This window comes from Felis catus, chromosome A1 (assembly GCF_018350175.1).
Source record: "Felis catus isolate Fca126 chromosome A1, F.catus_Fca126_mat1.0, whole genome shotgun sequence".
Classification (NCBI taxonomy): domain Eukaryota; kingdom Metazoa; phylum Chordata; class Mammalia; order Carnivora; family Felidae; genus Felis; species Felis catus.
This window is the reverse complement of record NC_058368.1, coordinates 36,022,089-36,040,810: the sequence shown is the minus strand read 5'-3', so window position 1 is coordinate 36,040,810 and position 18,722 is coordinate 36,022,089. Positions and strand designations below refer to the sequence as shown.

The following is an 18,722-nucleotide window of genomic DNA, read 5'->3' as shown; positions in this document are numbered from 1 at the left end:
TGCACTCTGTCTCTCAAAAATAAATAAACATTAAAAAAAAAAAAAAAGTAGTTTGAAATCCAGCCTTGTATTTTTGTTTCTATTTTTTCATGGTTAATTTACGTAACATAAAATTTTATCAATTAAACCACATTTAAGCCTACAGGCCTATGGTATTAAGTACACTCATATTTTTGCACAACCATCACCACTGTCCATCTCCAGAACTTTTTCACCTTTCTTGCTGACACTCTGTACCCATTAAACACCAACTCCTCATTCCTTTCTTGCCCATATAAAGATCATTTTTTTTTTTAAAGCATTTCCCTAATCCTAGTGTACATGAACCTGCTACTTCTCCCTTAACCACTTGCCAGTGGTTGAAAGGTACATGTGGGGCATTTGGGTTGCATGTGGGAAAGGTGGTACCTGGAAAACAGGTCTGAACATGAGCCAAGAAGTTTGTATGACCATGTAGGATCTACATAGTATGAGATCTAGCTTGAAGGGATGATAATCTAGATAAGTATCAAACGCCCAGGTTAAAACAAAAACAAAAATATCCTATGTTCAGGTGGTTGTGGGATAGAAAAGAGCCCAAGCTAGTTGATTCTAGAAAATAGGCTAGTCAAAGGATGGAGTTATAATTAGGTAGACCATTTAGATGCCGGGATGATCTGGAATAGTAGCTGGGAGCATCTTTGATCTCCCAGGACTAAAGATTTAATAACTAAGAAATTGGGGAAATGACTTGAATTTTCAACTGAACTATCAGAGATGGGAACATGAAATCGGAAGGACAGGAGAACTACTTACCAGAAAGACCATATAATAAATGTTGAGTTGAACAAATAACTAGTATTCTACTTCCTCCTCTTTTACACACGTACACATACTCACACACACATTATTTTTTGACCGGAGATGATGTGTATAACTCCTTTCCTAGGGCAATGCTAATAAGCCCATAAGTGGCAGCAAGTCCGTGGTTCTTATGGCAGGAGAGGGGTAGCAACTTTAGTTTTCTAATACTGAAACAAAATGTTAATTGGAAATAGACATTGACACTCCACATTCTGGTTAGTCTGTTGCAAAAATACAAGATTCTGAGGAATATAGGCATGCTGTCATTGAGTCTAATTAAGATCATTATAAAATTCTGCTTCTTAAGCCTGAAATTCTCTCTCATTATGTTGGAATAATGGTCGTTTTTATGTCTGATCACATTTCTTCTCTCAAGGTGTAGATAATCACTCTGGCCATTTTGATGAAATTCTGTCTTTGTTTTCCTCACCCTCTGATACACCAGGGATGGTCTGCTCACTGTGTAGTATGGCATTCCTTCTTATCTGTTAGTTAATACAATTTATTGTTACCTTTTCTATTCCCAAGTTGCTTAGCACTGTGTGTACAAATACTAATAAGTTGGCTTATTAAGTCTTTCCATTCTGCAGCATGCTAGATATCCTGAATTACCTGTGTCCTCATTTGGATTTAATCCTCCTTTTAAATTAGGAATGTACACTAAGTTCTCATTCTTTTTATAATAAGTTTTTTCCCCCTTTGGTACATTCTCTTGTGTATGCATTAGCATGCCATGCATTAACTTTTAGAGTCTTTGCTCTGTAATTTCTTTTAGCAGGGATATATTTTCACATGCTAACATTAGCTGAGGATATATGGGACTAGGTTGCACTGGGAAAAACAGTAGTTAGTAGAAAAATTATATTTTATGAGTACATGTATTATTCTACGACTGAGAAACCACAACATGTAAGAATTCCAAGGGTGCGGGTACTTACAGTGGGGAGACTTTGAGGATACATAATAAAAAAACCTTTATGATGTTTTTATGAATTGTGATGAACCAATAAAGATCATGTGACACTAGGCCTCCATGTTTTTTGGGCTGAATTTTTAACTGTTTCCTGATTTCTTTAGTTTCCCCTCTGACACCTTTCATCCGTTTAATCAAAGCTCATGTCAGTTTGAAATTAAATTATAACAGTTAGCACCAAGATACGCATGACAAATAGATCTGACTGACTGGGTTATTTTTCTCCCCAGCATACAGCTTATTAGAACATTTTGTTGAATATATGAATTTGAAGGATATTGATATTTTCTTTGGTCTGAGCTCCTGTTTTTCTGTTATCTCAGTCTTAGTTATGAGGGAGTGTTTACACACAAGGGGACCTCAAGAACATGATTTTTTTAGTTTGTGGTGCTAATACTTTTGAAATGAGCAAAATCGCTAAGTTCTGTGATTGCAAAAAGGTCCTTAGAGATGCAGCAGTTTTTATAACCTGTCTTGATCGGTTTGTTATTCCATATGGGAATAAAAAGGGAGGAAACATATTTTTTGTTCAACTCTGTTGACTTGGTTTTGAAGTATGTTTCAAGTTTTTTATAGACCGTAATCCCAGGACTTGAATGATTCTTCTGTACATGTAGTAATGGTTAAAAAAATAAAACATTAAAAAAAATTAGATACAGCTCTAATTGAGGATTTGTGAAGTAGTGAAATCCTTCTCCCTGTTTGTGTAAGACTTGAGTTATACAGAAAAGTCCTTCAAGACTATTTGTTTTGTGACATTGGTTACTAAAATAGAATGTCGTATAAAAAGAAATATGCATTTGTTTGCTACACTTTTGATGATTGCTGTAGTTGAAATAATCTATTCCTCAGTAGTTTAGTTAGTGCATTAGCCGCTTTTCTTCTTCTTCTTCTTAGCCTGAAATTGCCAAGCACACATCTCTTTGCTGGTAAAATACTCTGATTAGTTATGGCAGTCATATATTAATATTTGAATAGAAAGATAGCCTGTTTCTCTGTTTATTTTCTGTGTAGTTAGGTACATAGTCATTTATTTATGTGCCTAGAAATACTAAAACCGGGTTTGACAGATCAGATATGACTAAAGCTATTTATACTATTATGGTTTTCAATACCAAAGCATTTACTTTGACATTTTGCCAAGGGGGTATTGCCAACTTAAAAAATAATTCATTCCAAGTTTTCACTTTTCTTCTATATATTCCGTATCTTCTGCCTTCAAGCTGCCTAAATCTTCTTTGAAATAATATTCTCCTATCACAGATACTAGTAGTGGTAACTCTTAGAAATCTATTTTCCTTTCCCAGCTATTAGATTATTCTCAAATTCTGACACTTGAGGTTTTCAGGTCCAGTCTATTCACAATATATCGCTGGGTAACTGAATCGTATTCGGTTAGCTACCATTTGAAGTAGTGATGAGTGAATTCATAATTTTTCCCTTTAGGAACTATGTATAATTTTCCATAGTGTTAAATCTTGCTCATTGTACTCAGGAAACCAAGCATTTCTCTTTGCTCCCCAGGTCCATTCACCTTCCCACTTTCTCTCCCAGTGAACATGGACAGTGAGGAAAAATTCTATCCAGTGTCAATGAAAACCTTAGGGAGTTATCTTTCTCTTACGTGCTGGGTTGTAGACTACTTTCCTCATGGGGATTCCCTGCCTCGGAGGCTGCTCTTAGCCTGTGGTGTGGTGGTCACTGCCATTGTCCGAGAGCTGGCCACCACCTAGCCCTTTGTGTAACCATGGGCAGGTAACTCATAAACTCTGTGCTCAGATTTCCTCATTAGTAGAATGAGGTAGTTAAACTTCATATTCAAGGACTGTTCTTCCAAAATCTGGACCTTATAAAATCTTGATACTTTTTATTAGCCCATTAGAACCTTGGCAGTTAGAAAGTAAGAAGAAAAACAATTGCAATTAATGCAAATAATCTTGACTTTATAGATGTCTTCTGGCCCCCACCTTTTACCCTATATGAATTCAGACTTTGCTAGGCCTCAGTTGTCATTTCCTAAATACATGATATATGCGTGCTTTTTTTTTCTATAGTTGACTTGATTTTATTGGCTTCTCTGAATGTCACAAAGAATGCATATTTAATCTGGTACATGTCCTTTTATCCTCTCAAGGCTAGTGTAATCTAATGAACAAAGGTAATTTACTGTGAACATCTAACGTGTACAATTTACTAGCATTTGTGCTAAATGAATAACAGGAAAAAATTGAAACGTGTAGTATTTTACAAACATAGTGACATGAGATACATTCCAGGAAGCACCAATAAAAAAAGAATAAACAATTACTAGTAGCATTCATTGACTTAGAATACTCCATTATGGAACGAGAAGCCTGTGGTGTTGCCTTTTGTGTGGTATTACTTTAGTGGAGACTAGCTGCTTACATACCGATAACTGAATATTCTAGAATTTTTTGCAGTGAGAAAACAATGTATGAGAGAATATGTGAATCTCATTCCTGAAAAAAGATCCCATTTTAATCAATCTGATTAGAACATAATGCAAAATGAACTGGAATAAACTGTATAACCATGTACCATGGAATTAGGATTTTTAATGGAAAATTTAGCATGAAAGCAAAGATCCTGAAAAATTTCTTTATAAAATTTTGCTATTTTTGAAACTTTGAAAATAGAAAAAGAATAAAGAGAAAAATGTAATTAAAAAACACTTTTTCAGTTCATGGCTCTTGGCAACATAGAAAGTTTTGTCATCTTTGACTTCATTCTGACATAAAACACTCATAAAATGCGGCATATGCTGTGTTAGTGATCAGAACCATTTTTGAACAGTATTAATCTTCTGTTGGAAAAATGCCGCCTTGCACAACCTCTCTAGGAAATAATATTAAACACAGACCTCTAATGGCAAAAAAGCTAGATCACAAGTACAGATGGCCCTAATAGTTGGACTTCATGTTTCAGAGTTTTGTCTTACACTTGAGAAAATCTAGTGTTTTAGTGAAAGTGTTTTTTAGAATAGCCTTAGAAGAGGAGCTCTATCAGTGGATGGGAGGAGCCCAAAAAGTGTTCTCCTATTGGCTCGTGAGCTGTGGTTAGGCACTCTGATTCTTGTCCCTTACCTCCTTGTCACTGCGGAGGCTGAGAGAGGTGATTATCATCCTATTGCCTTCTCACGGCCCGTCTTAGAGGTCCAGTGTGTCCCCAGGTCTTAGATGAGGGATGTAAGCCACGCTGAGGTTCGGTGGTGGGAGCTGGGGATGCAGGACCTGGTGGCAGATGCCAAGCCCAAGTTCCCCCTGTGAGTCTCTGCACTGTGTCGTGGCTTGTGTCTCACAGAAATGACGTGAGCAGAGGTAAATGAAATAGGACCTTGTGTATGAATTTCATTTCCACTAGACATCGTCCTTTGTTCTTATTCCTCTTGAATGCATCTTTATCATTGTTGCCAACATTTAGATATTGCTTCATCAGGACCTTTGTATAAGCATCTTCACTGCTATCACACTGATTTGAGGCAGTCTATTAGCTGGCTTCATTGTATTTGTTCAACCTTACCTAAAAACTTTTTTTTTTCATGGTTAAGATTTTATCCAAATCAATCTATTTGGCTCATGGAGTGATTATCTGATTTCTACTGTTGTTTTTTTAATCCTTTTGTTCTTTTCAGAAAGCTTTACTGCTTCATATCCTTTGGTCGGTATTCTGCTTACTATTTCAGTTGCATCTTTTCCCAATCGTCCTTTGGCTATATAGTAGTAGAGAAGAGAGGAGAAAACCATAATTTCATTGCATTATGGGAATGCTGATACGTTAAACTCAGTAAGAGTCTAATTTGTCATTTTTATGGAAAGGCAGAATTAGTTAAAATTATTTCAGCCTCTGATTTGGAGGTTGAAGTGGTCAAGCTTACTTGGTTATCTCCCCCTCCCCCACTTTGTTATTTTAATGTGACACCTAACATATTTTGAAACTAGAGGAAGGAATATTGGAGAGGAAGTCTTGTGATCACTGTCTTCAGATCTGCTGCTTGAAGTTACTTGCCCTAAGCATTCTTTTTCTCACTGTGATTATGGTGATAGCTGTAGTATGAGTACTGATGAGAATTATGTGAGGGAGTGTAACAGAAAGTGTTCAGGGCAATGCCTAGTAGATGGTCAGAACATGCTTAAAATTATTAGTTTCTTTAACTTTTTTTCTTTAAATAGGCTAGAAAATTTTTCAGAATGTCAAAGGAAATTGGTGTTGAGAAATGAACTGATTAAAAAAAAATGCGGATTTTTTTTTTTTTTTCCCTGATGAAGATAAAAAAAAAATGTACATTTTCTAAAAAGTAGAGGATTGCCATTTGGTCGGGTTATGGAAAGGAAGTCTACTAACATAATTTTTATTAGCCTTCATCTGAAAATTGTAAACCTTTTGTCTCATTTTGTTAACTACTAGGAGTAAGGTGACAAATGTGTCATTTTTGGTGGTAACTGGAAAAATCTATGACAGCGAGTGGACTAACTGGTAGGACTGTGCCCTGTATCTCCATTCCAGGTTTCTCTTTTCCACATCTGTACATACAGCCTCCTCTTGGACATGACTGTGTGGATGTACAAGAGCATCTCAAGCACAATGTGTTTAAAACTTGAGTATTTAAACATGTTTTTCATTTCTTGATGAATGAAATAAACACCATTATCATCTGCCTGGTTGTCCCGAGTGCCCTTCTTTTTTTCCCTTTTGTGTGCAGGTTCACACATACAAACCTACATCCCACAGATATTTACTGAATACCTGCTATGTATGTTTCAGACCATACTCTTGGTGCTAAGGATATAATGATGAACAAAGTTGCTACATTTTAAAACATCTTTTTTTTTGGAATGAGGGGAAGAAAGACAAGTGGTAAATTGATAGTATGCCAAGAGTAAGTGCTTTGGAGGAGAAAAATAGGTATCATAATGGTGATTGGGAATACTGGGTGGGAGTTGCTATTCCATATAAGGCAGTAAGGGAAAGCAGGATTCTTTTGCTGCCTTGTGGTGAAGAGATTGCAGTCAGTCAAACCAGGAGGTGGGCGATGAGTTGAAGGCAGTTATGAACCAGGTGAGAAAGGATGGTAGGAAAAGCAGTAGCTGGGGAGATGGTAAGGAGTGCTTATCTCAAGGAACATTTTTGAGTTAGAGTCAACTGGGAAGTAGCAGAAAACAGGATGACTTCAAGCTTTTTGAGTTCAGCAGTTGCAACAAGAGCATTCCCATTTTTTTGAGATGAGAAGAGAAGGTGTGGAGGGTGTGTGTGTACATGTGATGTTCAAGGTGCCCCTTAGACATCCAAGTAGAGATGTTGGAAGTAGACCCCTGGGTATTCACTCTGGAATTCAGGAGACAGATGTGGGCTGGATTCTCCTTTTGGAAATCATCCCTTCTGTCCATCCCAGTTTCTGCTGCTTCAAGTGAGGGCACCATTTTTTCTCCTTTGGATTTCTGTAACTCCCTCTGTCTTGACCTCCTACCCTCGTACTTTTCCACTCTTTCCATAGCCTGAGTTTTTTTCTAAAATGCAGTTATTTTGATACCTGTCACACACTTAAATCTCAGTGGCTCCTCATTGTCTGGAGGATAAAATCCAGACGTCTTAACCTGGCTTAAAAGGTTTTGCGTGATGTGGTCCCTGCTACTTTCTGGTGTCATTTACTTCTACTCAATATTCTCTGTTCTTATTATTCTCTCTTCTTTCTGTACCCTTCAAGTTCTTGCACCTTTAGATCTCCAAATACTATCCTTCCCTTATCTGATCCTTCCTCCTCCCACCCCAAAATCTTCTCTCCTACCTAACTCCTTTTCTCTTTCAAGCTTTTGATTAGATATTTATTACATGAAGACTGTCCCTGATAAGTATGGGTTATGGGATTCTTCTTTATTTAGCTTTGGTTTCTAATAAAATGTTACATATATATCCATGCATTGTAATTGGCATTTGCTTTGAATTTACTGCTGTTGGTCTTTATTTTTTTAAATATAATTTATTGTCAAATTGGTTTCTATACAACACCCAGTGCTCATCCCAAAAAGGGCCCGCCTCCATTCCCATCACCTACTTTCCCCCCCCTCCCCCCATCAACCCTTAGTCTATTCCAGGTCCTTAAGAGTCTCTTATGGTTTGCCTCCCTCCTCTCTGTAACTCTTTTTTTTCCCCCCTATTCTGTGAGGTCAGGATGTCTCTATTTTGTCTAACAGTGTATCTGTATTGCCTAGCACAACCCTTATTAATTGGTGCTTAATATTCATTTGAATGAAAGTGTAAGCGAAGTTACTGATGATAAGCATGTATGCAAAATTTAGTAGTTTTTATATACCAGCCATAACTAGTTACAAACTATAGTGGGGAAAGGTAGAATTAACCACTCCCTCCACTTCCCATCCCCATACTTAAGAGTATAATTTGGATTTACTTAGGACACCTAATAGTAACAGTGAGTATATAGGTTGCCTAGGAAGATCACTGTGGTAAGTTGAATAATTATAAACACATGTCATGTTGATGACTAGGAATTTTGAAAAATTGTCAACATATCAAATCTCCTTGAATCTATTTATAAATGCCTTGCAAGTCAAATGCAATTCAAATGACTTTTATTTTTGGAACTTTTGAATTACTCTAAAGTTCATGTAGAAAAATAAATGAAGGAGAAAAGGAAAGAAAATGTAGAAAGGGAAAAATGATTTGAACATTCAATTAAAAAAGATATACCATGCAGTGCTTAAGACACAATGATAGTTGACCAGGAGTAGTACTTAGAGCAGTGGAACAGAATGAGAAACCCAGAAAAACAAATGTGGGATAAAAGTGTAATATAAAATTGGTTGAAAAACATGATTATTAATAAAATGATAGAGATAATTAATATTTAGAAAAAATATAAAATTTGATCCCTCAAACTATGTAACAAAACATATAATAGGCTTTTTTGATAGAAAAATAACATAATGTGCCCTCTTATATGTTTGAAGATTCTTTTAGAAGCTATTTCCCCAGTATTAGTGATTTATTTGTACATATCTAACAAACACTGCTCCATTATTCTTTGTTATCAAGATCCTAATTTTGTATGATTGGCCTTGACCGGAAGAGCTATCCATGAACACAAAGGAGAAGGAAGATGATAGGATGTTACAGATCTTAATTTTGACTATCCTATACCTTGCTGTGAGGACAGGTCATAGATTCGTGTTTAGCATGATGCGTATTCTGTTATTCTTTTACTAAGGAGAGGGAGGCTAGATGCATTTATTGATTTTAAAACACTCAGATAATGTAAGCTAAGTATCAAATTTTGACTGTTTTTATAGATATGGAAAACAAATAATAAACCATCTACTCTTCTGGTTTAGTATGAGCTATATTTTTAAATAAGCATGGTATATCAGACATAAAATAGCTGTGTGTGTTTGCTTAGCACTCTTTGAACTAACTTCTTAACTTACCCTAAGTGTAAGTCTGTTTATTTCTGTAATTGTGTCCTGTATACTGTTCATATGAGCTAAGTGTTCTCATTGTTATGCCCAATGGTATTGGTTAAAATAATGCAATCAGTTTTATTTTTAGTTTTTCTGTTAGACCTTCACGTATTTACTCTTAGTTTTTCTAGCAGAAGAACCACCAGTGCCTATCTGAAACAGGCCTTGGGATGTCTATTATTTTTATATCCATGTTCTTTAAAAGATTTGTATCTTTTTTGTATTCTTTGATAATAGTTCACAAACTGTCCTTTTGCTGCTGAATGCCTTACTGACATGGATCTATCCTTGCTTTTACAGAGAGAAGAGAAGAGGAAGATTTGGAAGAGAAGAAAGCTATTAAGAAAAAAATTAAACAGCTTAAATTTTTAGATTCTAAAATTGCCCAGAACCTTTGTACGTATCAAACTTCAATACTATTACATTAGCAAAACACTGGAGGTGGTTCCTTTAAATTATTTCTTTATGACTTGTTTTTCATTTTATGTTATTTTAATATTTTATTATTTGCATAATAACTTCAAAGATAATTCATTTAAGCAAATGATGGGTTAAATTTTTCAAATTATAATGTACTTTAGGAAAAAAGCTAAGGAAAGGATTTAGAATGAAAGTATGTTATATAGCTGAAAAAAAAAGGCTATCCTTTGTCTAAGCATATAAATAACAAGGAATTTGGGTGACAACATCATATTTTAAAAAATAGTAGTGGATTATTTCTTTTATACCTCTGAATCTCTATTATTTTTGATACTTGATCACACACAAAAGAGGTTGGAATATTAATGGAAATTAGGATGATGAGAAAAATGAATTCCATTATCCCATCTGAGCAGTTCAAAGCCTTTCCTCAAAAGTAATGACTGGAAATATTTTAGATTTAATTACTGTTACAGGAGCTAAATACTTAGCATTGAATTGTCTTTCTGACTGAATTACTATGGGAGAAGAGGGCAAAGAGTTTTGCTTCTAACTCATTTCTAACTGCAACTTAAATGCATCAAAGATAGTTTGCTTGGAACTGAGATAATAGGATATGTATGTTATTTTCTGATGTTATGAGAGGGATGCAATGTGGAGAATCTAGAGGCATGAAAAGTTAACATGGCTTTTAGTCTTCCTTTCAATTATTACATGCCTCAAGAGAGCTTTTAGCAAGTATTGGAACAAAAATTCTTTGGTGAGAGGATAAAGATCCATGCTATTGATTAAAGAGGGAATTATGTTAGAGGCAGTAAGCGTGAAAGACAGAGTTGACATTCCTTTTGTGAAAGTTTTGCGATCTCCTTTCTTTCCTGCTTATTCTCACAGAGGGCCACCCCTTTTCTGCAGTGTAGGTATGCCAAGATCCACATGGATAGTGTGTAGACGTTAATGCTATTGGCCAAGATATTGCTCTCTGTTTCTGGGGCACAAGTTGATACCTTTGAAGTTAGATGTCATCATGTGACTTGCTTGGGCCAATGATAGTATAAACGGAGATGAGATAGCTTTTGTGTGGGAGCATTTATTGGTGGTGTGAGAAACTCCAGTGCCCTTTCCCGTGCACCCAGTATGGCAGTCAAAATGGTGTCTATTACCCTGATGAGAAGATCACAGGTATCAGGGCTCTGTCTTTCTGATGTGTCATGGACATGTAGTCTGAATTAGAGATAATTTACATGTATGTGTATGTGTGTGCATGATTAGACTACTGAGATTTGGGGGACTGTTACATGATACAGGCATTTCAGGGAATTTTCCCCCTTAAAGGAACATTGTCTGGCTTCAAAGCATTATTAACTTAGATAATGACAAAAAAATTATATTCTCTGTGATGTGAAAAACATAGATTTTCTTGAAAAGTGTCTATGACCCACATTACAAATTCCTAGTCTAGACTCTAAAACAGCCTTGTTAGGGGTCCTGGAGCAGTACCAATTCAAATGGATTTTCTTTTTTTTTTTTTTAATTTTAAGGGAAAGAGAGAGAGGGAGTGAGCAGAGGAGGGTCAGAGAGAGAGGGGGAACGAGCGAATCCCAAGCAGGCTCCGCACAGTGTGGAGCCAGATGCGGTGATTGACCTTAGGAACTGTGAGGTCGTGACCTGAGCTGTAATCAAGTTGGACACTTAACCGACTGTGCCATCCAGGCGCCCCTTACATAGAATTCTTTTTAGATAAGTCAGTCATAATAAGTTAGCTTAAATATCTATCTCAAAGTTGAATAATTGACTTTAGTATTATTTATATATGACAGAACATGTGCTAAATGGGATTTCACATTTAATTGCATTGGTCAATAATTACTGATTACCTTTCTGTGTTCTAAATTTGGCCCTTTAATCTTAACTACAACCCTATCACATAGGTAGTAGCATTGATGTTGCAGATGGGTATAACCGTTCAGTGACTTGAATAAGGTTGCCTGTTTTGAAAATAATAGGTATAGCATACACTATTCCTGTTTAGAGATAACAGAATCACATTTTCATGGAGAAGGATATTGTCTTTTTTGCTTTAGCTGAATATATGGAAAAAAAATATATATATATATACATATATATATATATATATATATATATATTCTTTTAATTATTAAACACATTTTAAAGTATAATATTGAAAAGTCCAGAATTTATGCCATTCATATTATGATGTAATCCATTCCTGGATTATTCTTGCCCTCTCTGATTGTAGCAAGTGTTATGATTTAAGCTTTAAGAAGCTTTAGCAACCTATAATCTTGACCATAATTATAATCTGATTCACAGCTGTTTTTTGTCTTTGAAATTCAGTCTTTTGAGATACTGAGTTGTGGGAAGAGTCTTGTGATAGGACATGACAGAGTCTTGCCACTTAGAAATCTGCAATACATTCTCTTAGATTTCTCTTAACTGAAATATTTGATAGAATTTTGAGGAAAGGATGTAAAATCTACTCTCTTATTTACCTATTTATTCAAAAGTGTGTTAGGTTCCCTATGTTTGAGTTCATAAAGGTTTTGGCAGAGACCCTGCACTGAGCACAAAAGAATTCCAGGCACTCGAGGATCAAGAGAGCCCTCAGGAGTTTTACAAGGTTCATATGCTTTACCAGATTTTTGGAATATTAGAGCTCTAAAGGGAGGAACCCTGGAATCTATGAATTAATGTAAAGATTTAAATATTTATAAGTTCCCTTGAAGAAAACATGTGTGACTGGTTCCAAAATCTGCACACTTTACATTTCTTCACTGAACTCAAAGCTTCCAGTGGGACCTATATAGTCACATTTTGAAGGATAAGATGCGTGTTAGTAAAAATATTCACTTTAACGGGTCTTTTGGAGGCTTTAAATGAGTATCTCCTATCCTCAGTAACTTCTGATTTGTTTTTTAAGGATCTATGCTTGTCTTCTGAGTTGTGTGTTATGCATTAGGCCATTTTCAACTTTTCTGTCATTTTTTTCCCCCTTAGAGCAAATGTTTGCCAGAAATCTTATTCATAAACTATAAAAAAAATTGTTCAGTCTTTATAGATATAGGTGTTTAATGTGCATGTTATTTTACCTGTAGAATATTAATACTGGAAGGCAGAGAATGAATTACAAATATAGATGAAAGTAAAGGAATAAATGATGTCCATTCACACAGTAAACCCTTCTGTTAACATTTTTATCTTTTTACATAGTTGTTACTATATTAGTTATGCATGTTGTGTTATTTATATTTACTTCTGTTATTGTTGTACTTACATAAATGTGCAAGTGAGATCATAGTAGGTTTTCATCTGCAGTTTTGTTGTTTTTTTTATCTCCACGACCACCTTCACTTCTGACACCAGTTAAGTTTGGGGGTCCCCAAGACCAATCTTAAGTATGATGGTTTATTGGAAGGACTCACAGAAATGACTGAAAACTCTTTGATTTATGATTAAACAGTACAGATTAAAATCAGCCAAGGAAAGAGGCACATGGGGAGGTGTCCAGGAGAGTTTGGAGCACGAAATTTTCACCCATGGACATCTCTAGCTTCTCCCAGCAATGATGTGTAATAATAGTCACAGGTTATTGCCAACCAGGGAGGCTCACTTAAGCCTTGGTGTCAATGTTTTTACTGGTTCTTGGTTTTGGGTGAACCTGACCCAAAACTGCGTGACTGACCTTAGTTTTCAGACCCTCGGGAGGACAGGTTAATACTGTGTGACCCAAAATCCCCACCATAACTCAGATGATTAGCATAGACTGTCTAGTGTCACCCAGTGTCCCCAGTAAACATAGAAACTCTTATCAGGCAGGACATTCCCAGGGCTTTTGAGAGTAGCTCCCAGGAGCCAGACCTCACTTGATTAAGCTTAATCTGTTACCACACAGTATGCCACCCTTTTTCCCCATGCATTTTGTTTCCATATTATTCGTTTAAAATTATTTTAATTGTTTTTGTTATGACCTATTATCAGAGAATATAGAAAATGCATGTTACGTTTAATGATATAAATCAAACACCTACAGCTAAAGAAATAGAACATGACTCATACTTTAAAGACTTACATATGACCTTTTCCAATTTTATATCCCTTCCTATGAGAAGTTACCATTCTCTTAAATCTTGGTTTAAATATTTCCTTCCTTTTATTTATAGTTTTACCAACCATGTGCATATTCCTAAATAAGCTGTTTTAGTTTTTAACTGACTGACTTTTATATAAACAACATCATATCATATTAATGCATCTGGCTGTAGTATATTCATTTTTATTGCCATTTTTAACACATTCTTTGACTGTTACACTTTATTCATTTAACCCTTGATTGACTTCTGTGTTGTTTCTCATTTTTGGTGGTACTAAGGCAAGGTGTGGCAAACTATGGCCTTCAGGCTAAATCTTGCCCATTGTCTGTTTGTTAAGACACAGTCTAGCAGAGCTTAGCCAGGACATTTGTTTACATAATGTCTGTAGGTGCTTCTGTGCTCCAATAGCACAGTTGAGTAGTTGTGACAGAGCCTGAATAGCTTAGAAAACCTAAAATAATGGCTATGTGAGTCTCAGCAGAAAAAGTTAGGTGACTCCGCCTCTAAGTAGATATCTGGGCAGTGTTTGTACCAATTTATTCTTCCACCATCAGCGCCTGAATGTTCCTACTTCCTAACCTTACCAATGCCTCGTGTTTTGCAAGGTTCTAGAGTGGCTTAAAAAAAATACATCATATTTGGGATTTGTTGGGCCTTCGTGTTGTTGATGATTTGTGTCTCTTTATAATTCTGGAATATTCTGACATTTTCTCTTCAAATAAGATTTCTTTCAACTCTGTTCTTTTTTGTGATTTCCCTTTGTAAATCCAAGTAGACATTTTTAAAGTATCTTTACTTATCTTCTGTATCTCTTAACCAACTATTTTTCCATCTCTTTAAATTTGTGTTTTGGATTGCTTTTTTGCCTGTGGTCTTTCATGTGCTCAATTTTCTCTTTATATTATATCTAATCCATACATTGAGTTTTCGATGTCATTAGTGTATGTGTGTATATATATTTTTTACTTTCAAAAAGTAAAAAATCCTCCAAATCTTGTTTCTTTTTAGTAATCTTTTTCTTTTTCCCTTGGCCATTATTTCAATCTTTCCTTGAATATTTTTTTCTCCCAGGATATCTGTTTTCCTTCCTTTAAGGATAGCTCAGAAATGGATTTAAGATTTAAATACATGCACACACTTATGTATATTTTTTAGATATTTCAAGGGTTTCTTTTTTATTCTTGAGTTATAGCTGACACACAATGTTACATTAGTTCCAGTTGTACAGCATAATGATTGGACAGCACTATACCTAATGCTATGCTAAGGATATTTCTTGGTTGAGATCCAAAATATCCTTTTTTGGGAGGAGGAAGTAGATAATTCCAAGGCATCTCTCCACTCTGTCTTAGTGGCTGAAATATGTAAAAGTATAATTTTTCTTTCTCTCCATGACTGTGTTATGCCTCAGAGTAATTTTATCCTTTGATCTTTGTATTAAATGTTATAATCTTTTCTATATCTTCTTGTTGTATCCATAGACTAGGTTTCTTGAGTAGAATTTATTGCTTCTCAAAGGGAATTAATAATTTCAAAGATTCTGATTAATCTTACTAATCCTACAGAATTTGCAATTCAGGTGTATTTTAACACTTTGCCTTCTCAGTTTGCTTACTCCTAAGGCTTAACACATTATTACATATTATTAGTTTTGTTTTTTTCTCTTATTCTTTTAATTAAAGTTACATTTTTTTTAAGATTATATTTTTTGAGAGAGACAGATAGCATGAGCGGGGAGGGTCAGAGACATCTCATGAACCTTGAGATCATGACCTCAGCAAAGATCAAGACTCAGATGTTTAAACTGAGCCACCCAGGTGCCCATAAGGTTACATACATTTTGCTCATTTTCCTTTTTAGACCTCAGGGTATTCTAAATGAAGAAAAAAAATGCTTTGCTTTTTGAGGCAGTTTTATCCCCTCAGCTTCCTTATTTTTTAATTGTTTACGGTGCTTTGACTTGTTTTCCTTTTATGTTGTCAGAGATCACTCTTTTCACATATTTTCCAACAACTTATATGATTAAGATGTTCTCTTACCATAAAGGAGCTAAATTGTCATGTTAAATTTATTTTAGCATTTGTTTTTGTTAATATTTACATTTAATTCTGCAATCATAAGCAACTGGTTTTGTACATGATGTATGTATTTAGATTTTGTTCTCTTCCCATTAATTATTTACTGATGACCTCTTTGAGATCATATAGTTACTATATTTTTTGCTTTTCAGAGTCTACTACAGGGTTTTTATTTTGTAATTTCATTAATCTGTTTTGCAATAACATTTAGATATTTTATTCCATTAGTTGGTATACTAAGGATTATACCCATCCATAATTTCTAGCACTATTATCCCTTATTTATAACTATTTGAGTTCAGAAATGTATCAGTGAAGCTGGTGTTGACGTTGAACATGTTGTTCATCTGTAAATGATACATGGTGTCCTCAGGTATATGGAAGCCTAAAGATAGCCTTTAAAAAGAAGATCATGTTTTCTAAATCTTGTAAAAAATACTGTCTGTGAAAAGATCTACAGACAAGATGACATAAGTTCAGCATATAAAATAAATGGTAGCGGTAGCAAGTTCTGAGTATGTTCACAGAGTGACATCTGTCACTGAAGAAGAGACGCAGTAATAGTAGATCAAGGGGGGAAACGGCAAAAGCATTAAATCTAATACTATGAAAATATCCTTATTTACCTCAGTAGCTTTTGAGAAGATCACTGTGGTTTAATATTAGACATATGAGATATTAGAAAAAAATGTAAATAATGTTGGAATCTTCAGTAATAACGTATTACCCAATATAATCCATTTGTATGGTTTCCCAGGAAAATTTGTTTTCCAATATTCGATATTCAAGCTTCAGTTACATATAAAGGCTATTTTTCTGGCATATTGTCTATAATGTTTTTAAAGAGCAAAGTGCTATTATAACTTGCAATAGTGTAAATGCACTACTCGCCAGTTTTCTTAAAATATTTTTTTCTAAACTATTTAGTAGGGCTGCAGGATATTATAAAACCTAATAATACACATGTTTAGACAAAAATTATATGTGCATATTGGAGTTTTATGGTTCTTTTCATCCCAATGTAATATTTTTATAGTGTACCAAATATATTTCAGTTTTTTTTTTTTTTATCATATGAAAATTGGCACCATTCCTGTGATAGGCTAATAACCAAGCATTAAAAATCAACCTTGGAACCAGCATAATAATAAAGGGCTGTTGCTTAAATACTAGTTCTAAAACTAGAGGAGAAAATGTGCTAATGAAAATTTCTCCCATAGTCATTATATTTAATGTTTAAAGTCTCTCATTTTATAAATTAGTTTTGATTTTATACATAGAACTACATCTCAAATTCTTTTCTTCTCTTACTCATTATGAACCCTTTTCTCCCCCTTTTAGCAATCTTCTTGAGCTCTTTTCGGGTGCCATATGAGGAAATCAAAATGATGATACTGGAAGTGGATGAAACACAGTTGGCAGAGTCTATGATTCAGGTAAACAAACTGGCAGAGAGCTTAAATTCCAATATTTCATTGCAAGCTTCTCATTAAATACAAATCTGTAAGTGAAGCAAAATTCTTAAACCAGATCATTCAACTGGAAAATCATTGCTGCATAATTAGTTTTAGCATAACTTCTGCTTTGCCAGGAGATAAAACTCTGCATCTTTTCTTAACTGCAACTAAATGTAATGCTATCAAAATGATTACATTTCAATTATTTTAAATGACTGTTTTTGAAAGGCAAATTGTTTAATTCAACATGTATGTTTTTGTTTTTGTTACAGTTAAGGTTAGTAATATGTGACTTAAAGTTTATTTGTATAATCCTTTCAGAATATGTTTTTATTAGGCTCTTATCTTGTAAAGTTGCATTATGATTCAGTGCAGAAGATTGAGGGACTTTTCTCTTCGTTTAGAGTCCCCTTTATTAACCACCCTTCCTTGAGTCATTTGTGTTCCTACGAGTACTAGAAATTGTGGGCATAGCGTTCTGAATTCATTCAGGAGGCTGCCAGATTTTTTAAATGGTGTCTACCCGCAGTATTATTTAAGGAATGCTAGTGTGGTGCCAGAGTTATTTGCTGAATTCCACATAAGACATCAATAATGCGTGTCTTGATAAACTGTAAAATCAGAGTATCAAACCACAAATTATATAGGAAGAGAATAATATCTTCAGTTTACTATCTTTCATTCTTATAGTGGATGTACTTAGAAAAATGGCTTTTTAGCAACAAAAAGAAACCAGAGATTATTTGTTAGTGTGAACACGTTTAAAATTATTTTGGACATTTAATCCATCAATGAATGGTATCTTGGAAAGTTTTGGGTTTTGCTTCTGCTATCTTGTCTTCCCAAGGTGGTTGCGATATAATCCCAGTAGGGGATTGTGCTGTGAGTAGCTGAGACTCATATACACCTGATTCAGTAACTCTTCCCTGAGTCTTTTTTTCTCTAAGCACTTTCTTTTTACTAGGTTTTTGTCTTTGTTAACTGTTGATCGTAAATGTGCCTTGTTGTTGGGAGTAAATTTCAAGTTCCTTAAAGAAAATTTTTTCTGCTTCATACATGTTTGTATTTTTTTTTTGATGCATGTATTGAATTTTTACAGAGTAGCTTTTAACTTGATTACACGAATGTTTTGGATATTCATGTGGATTTTGTGTGTAGAGATGGGAAATTTGCACTTTTAAATTCATGTCCAAAGAACATCCAGTTCCATATAATTTCTTAATATATTAGTTTTCTATTGCTGCTGTAACAATTCACCATAAATTCAGTAGCTTAAAATAACACAAATTTATTAGTCTCCATTTCTGTTGAACAGAAATCTGGCATGTGTCTTATTGTGCTAAAGTCCAGGT

General features: G+C 34.7%; 1 protein-coding gene across 3 annotated transcripts in view; it reads left to right on the top strand.

Moving 5' to 3' along the window:
* The window catches only part of DIAPH3 (diaphanous related formin 3), a 506,099-nt gene that overhangs the window by 210,551 nt on the left and 276,826 nt on the right, over nt 1–18,722 (top strand). For all 3 annotated transcript variants that reach the window (XM_006927330.5, XM_045053868.1, XM_045053865.1), the window contains 2 exons: nt 9,607–9,702; nt 17,255–17,349. In XM_006927330.5, the coding sequence (XP_006927392.4) occupies nt 9,607–9,702; nt 17,255–17,349 (191 nt within the window). The remainder of the gene's footprint in view (nt 1–9,606; nt 9,703–17,254; nt 17,350–18,722) is intronic.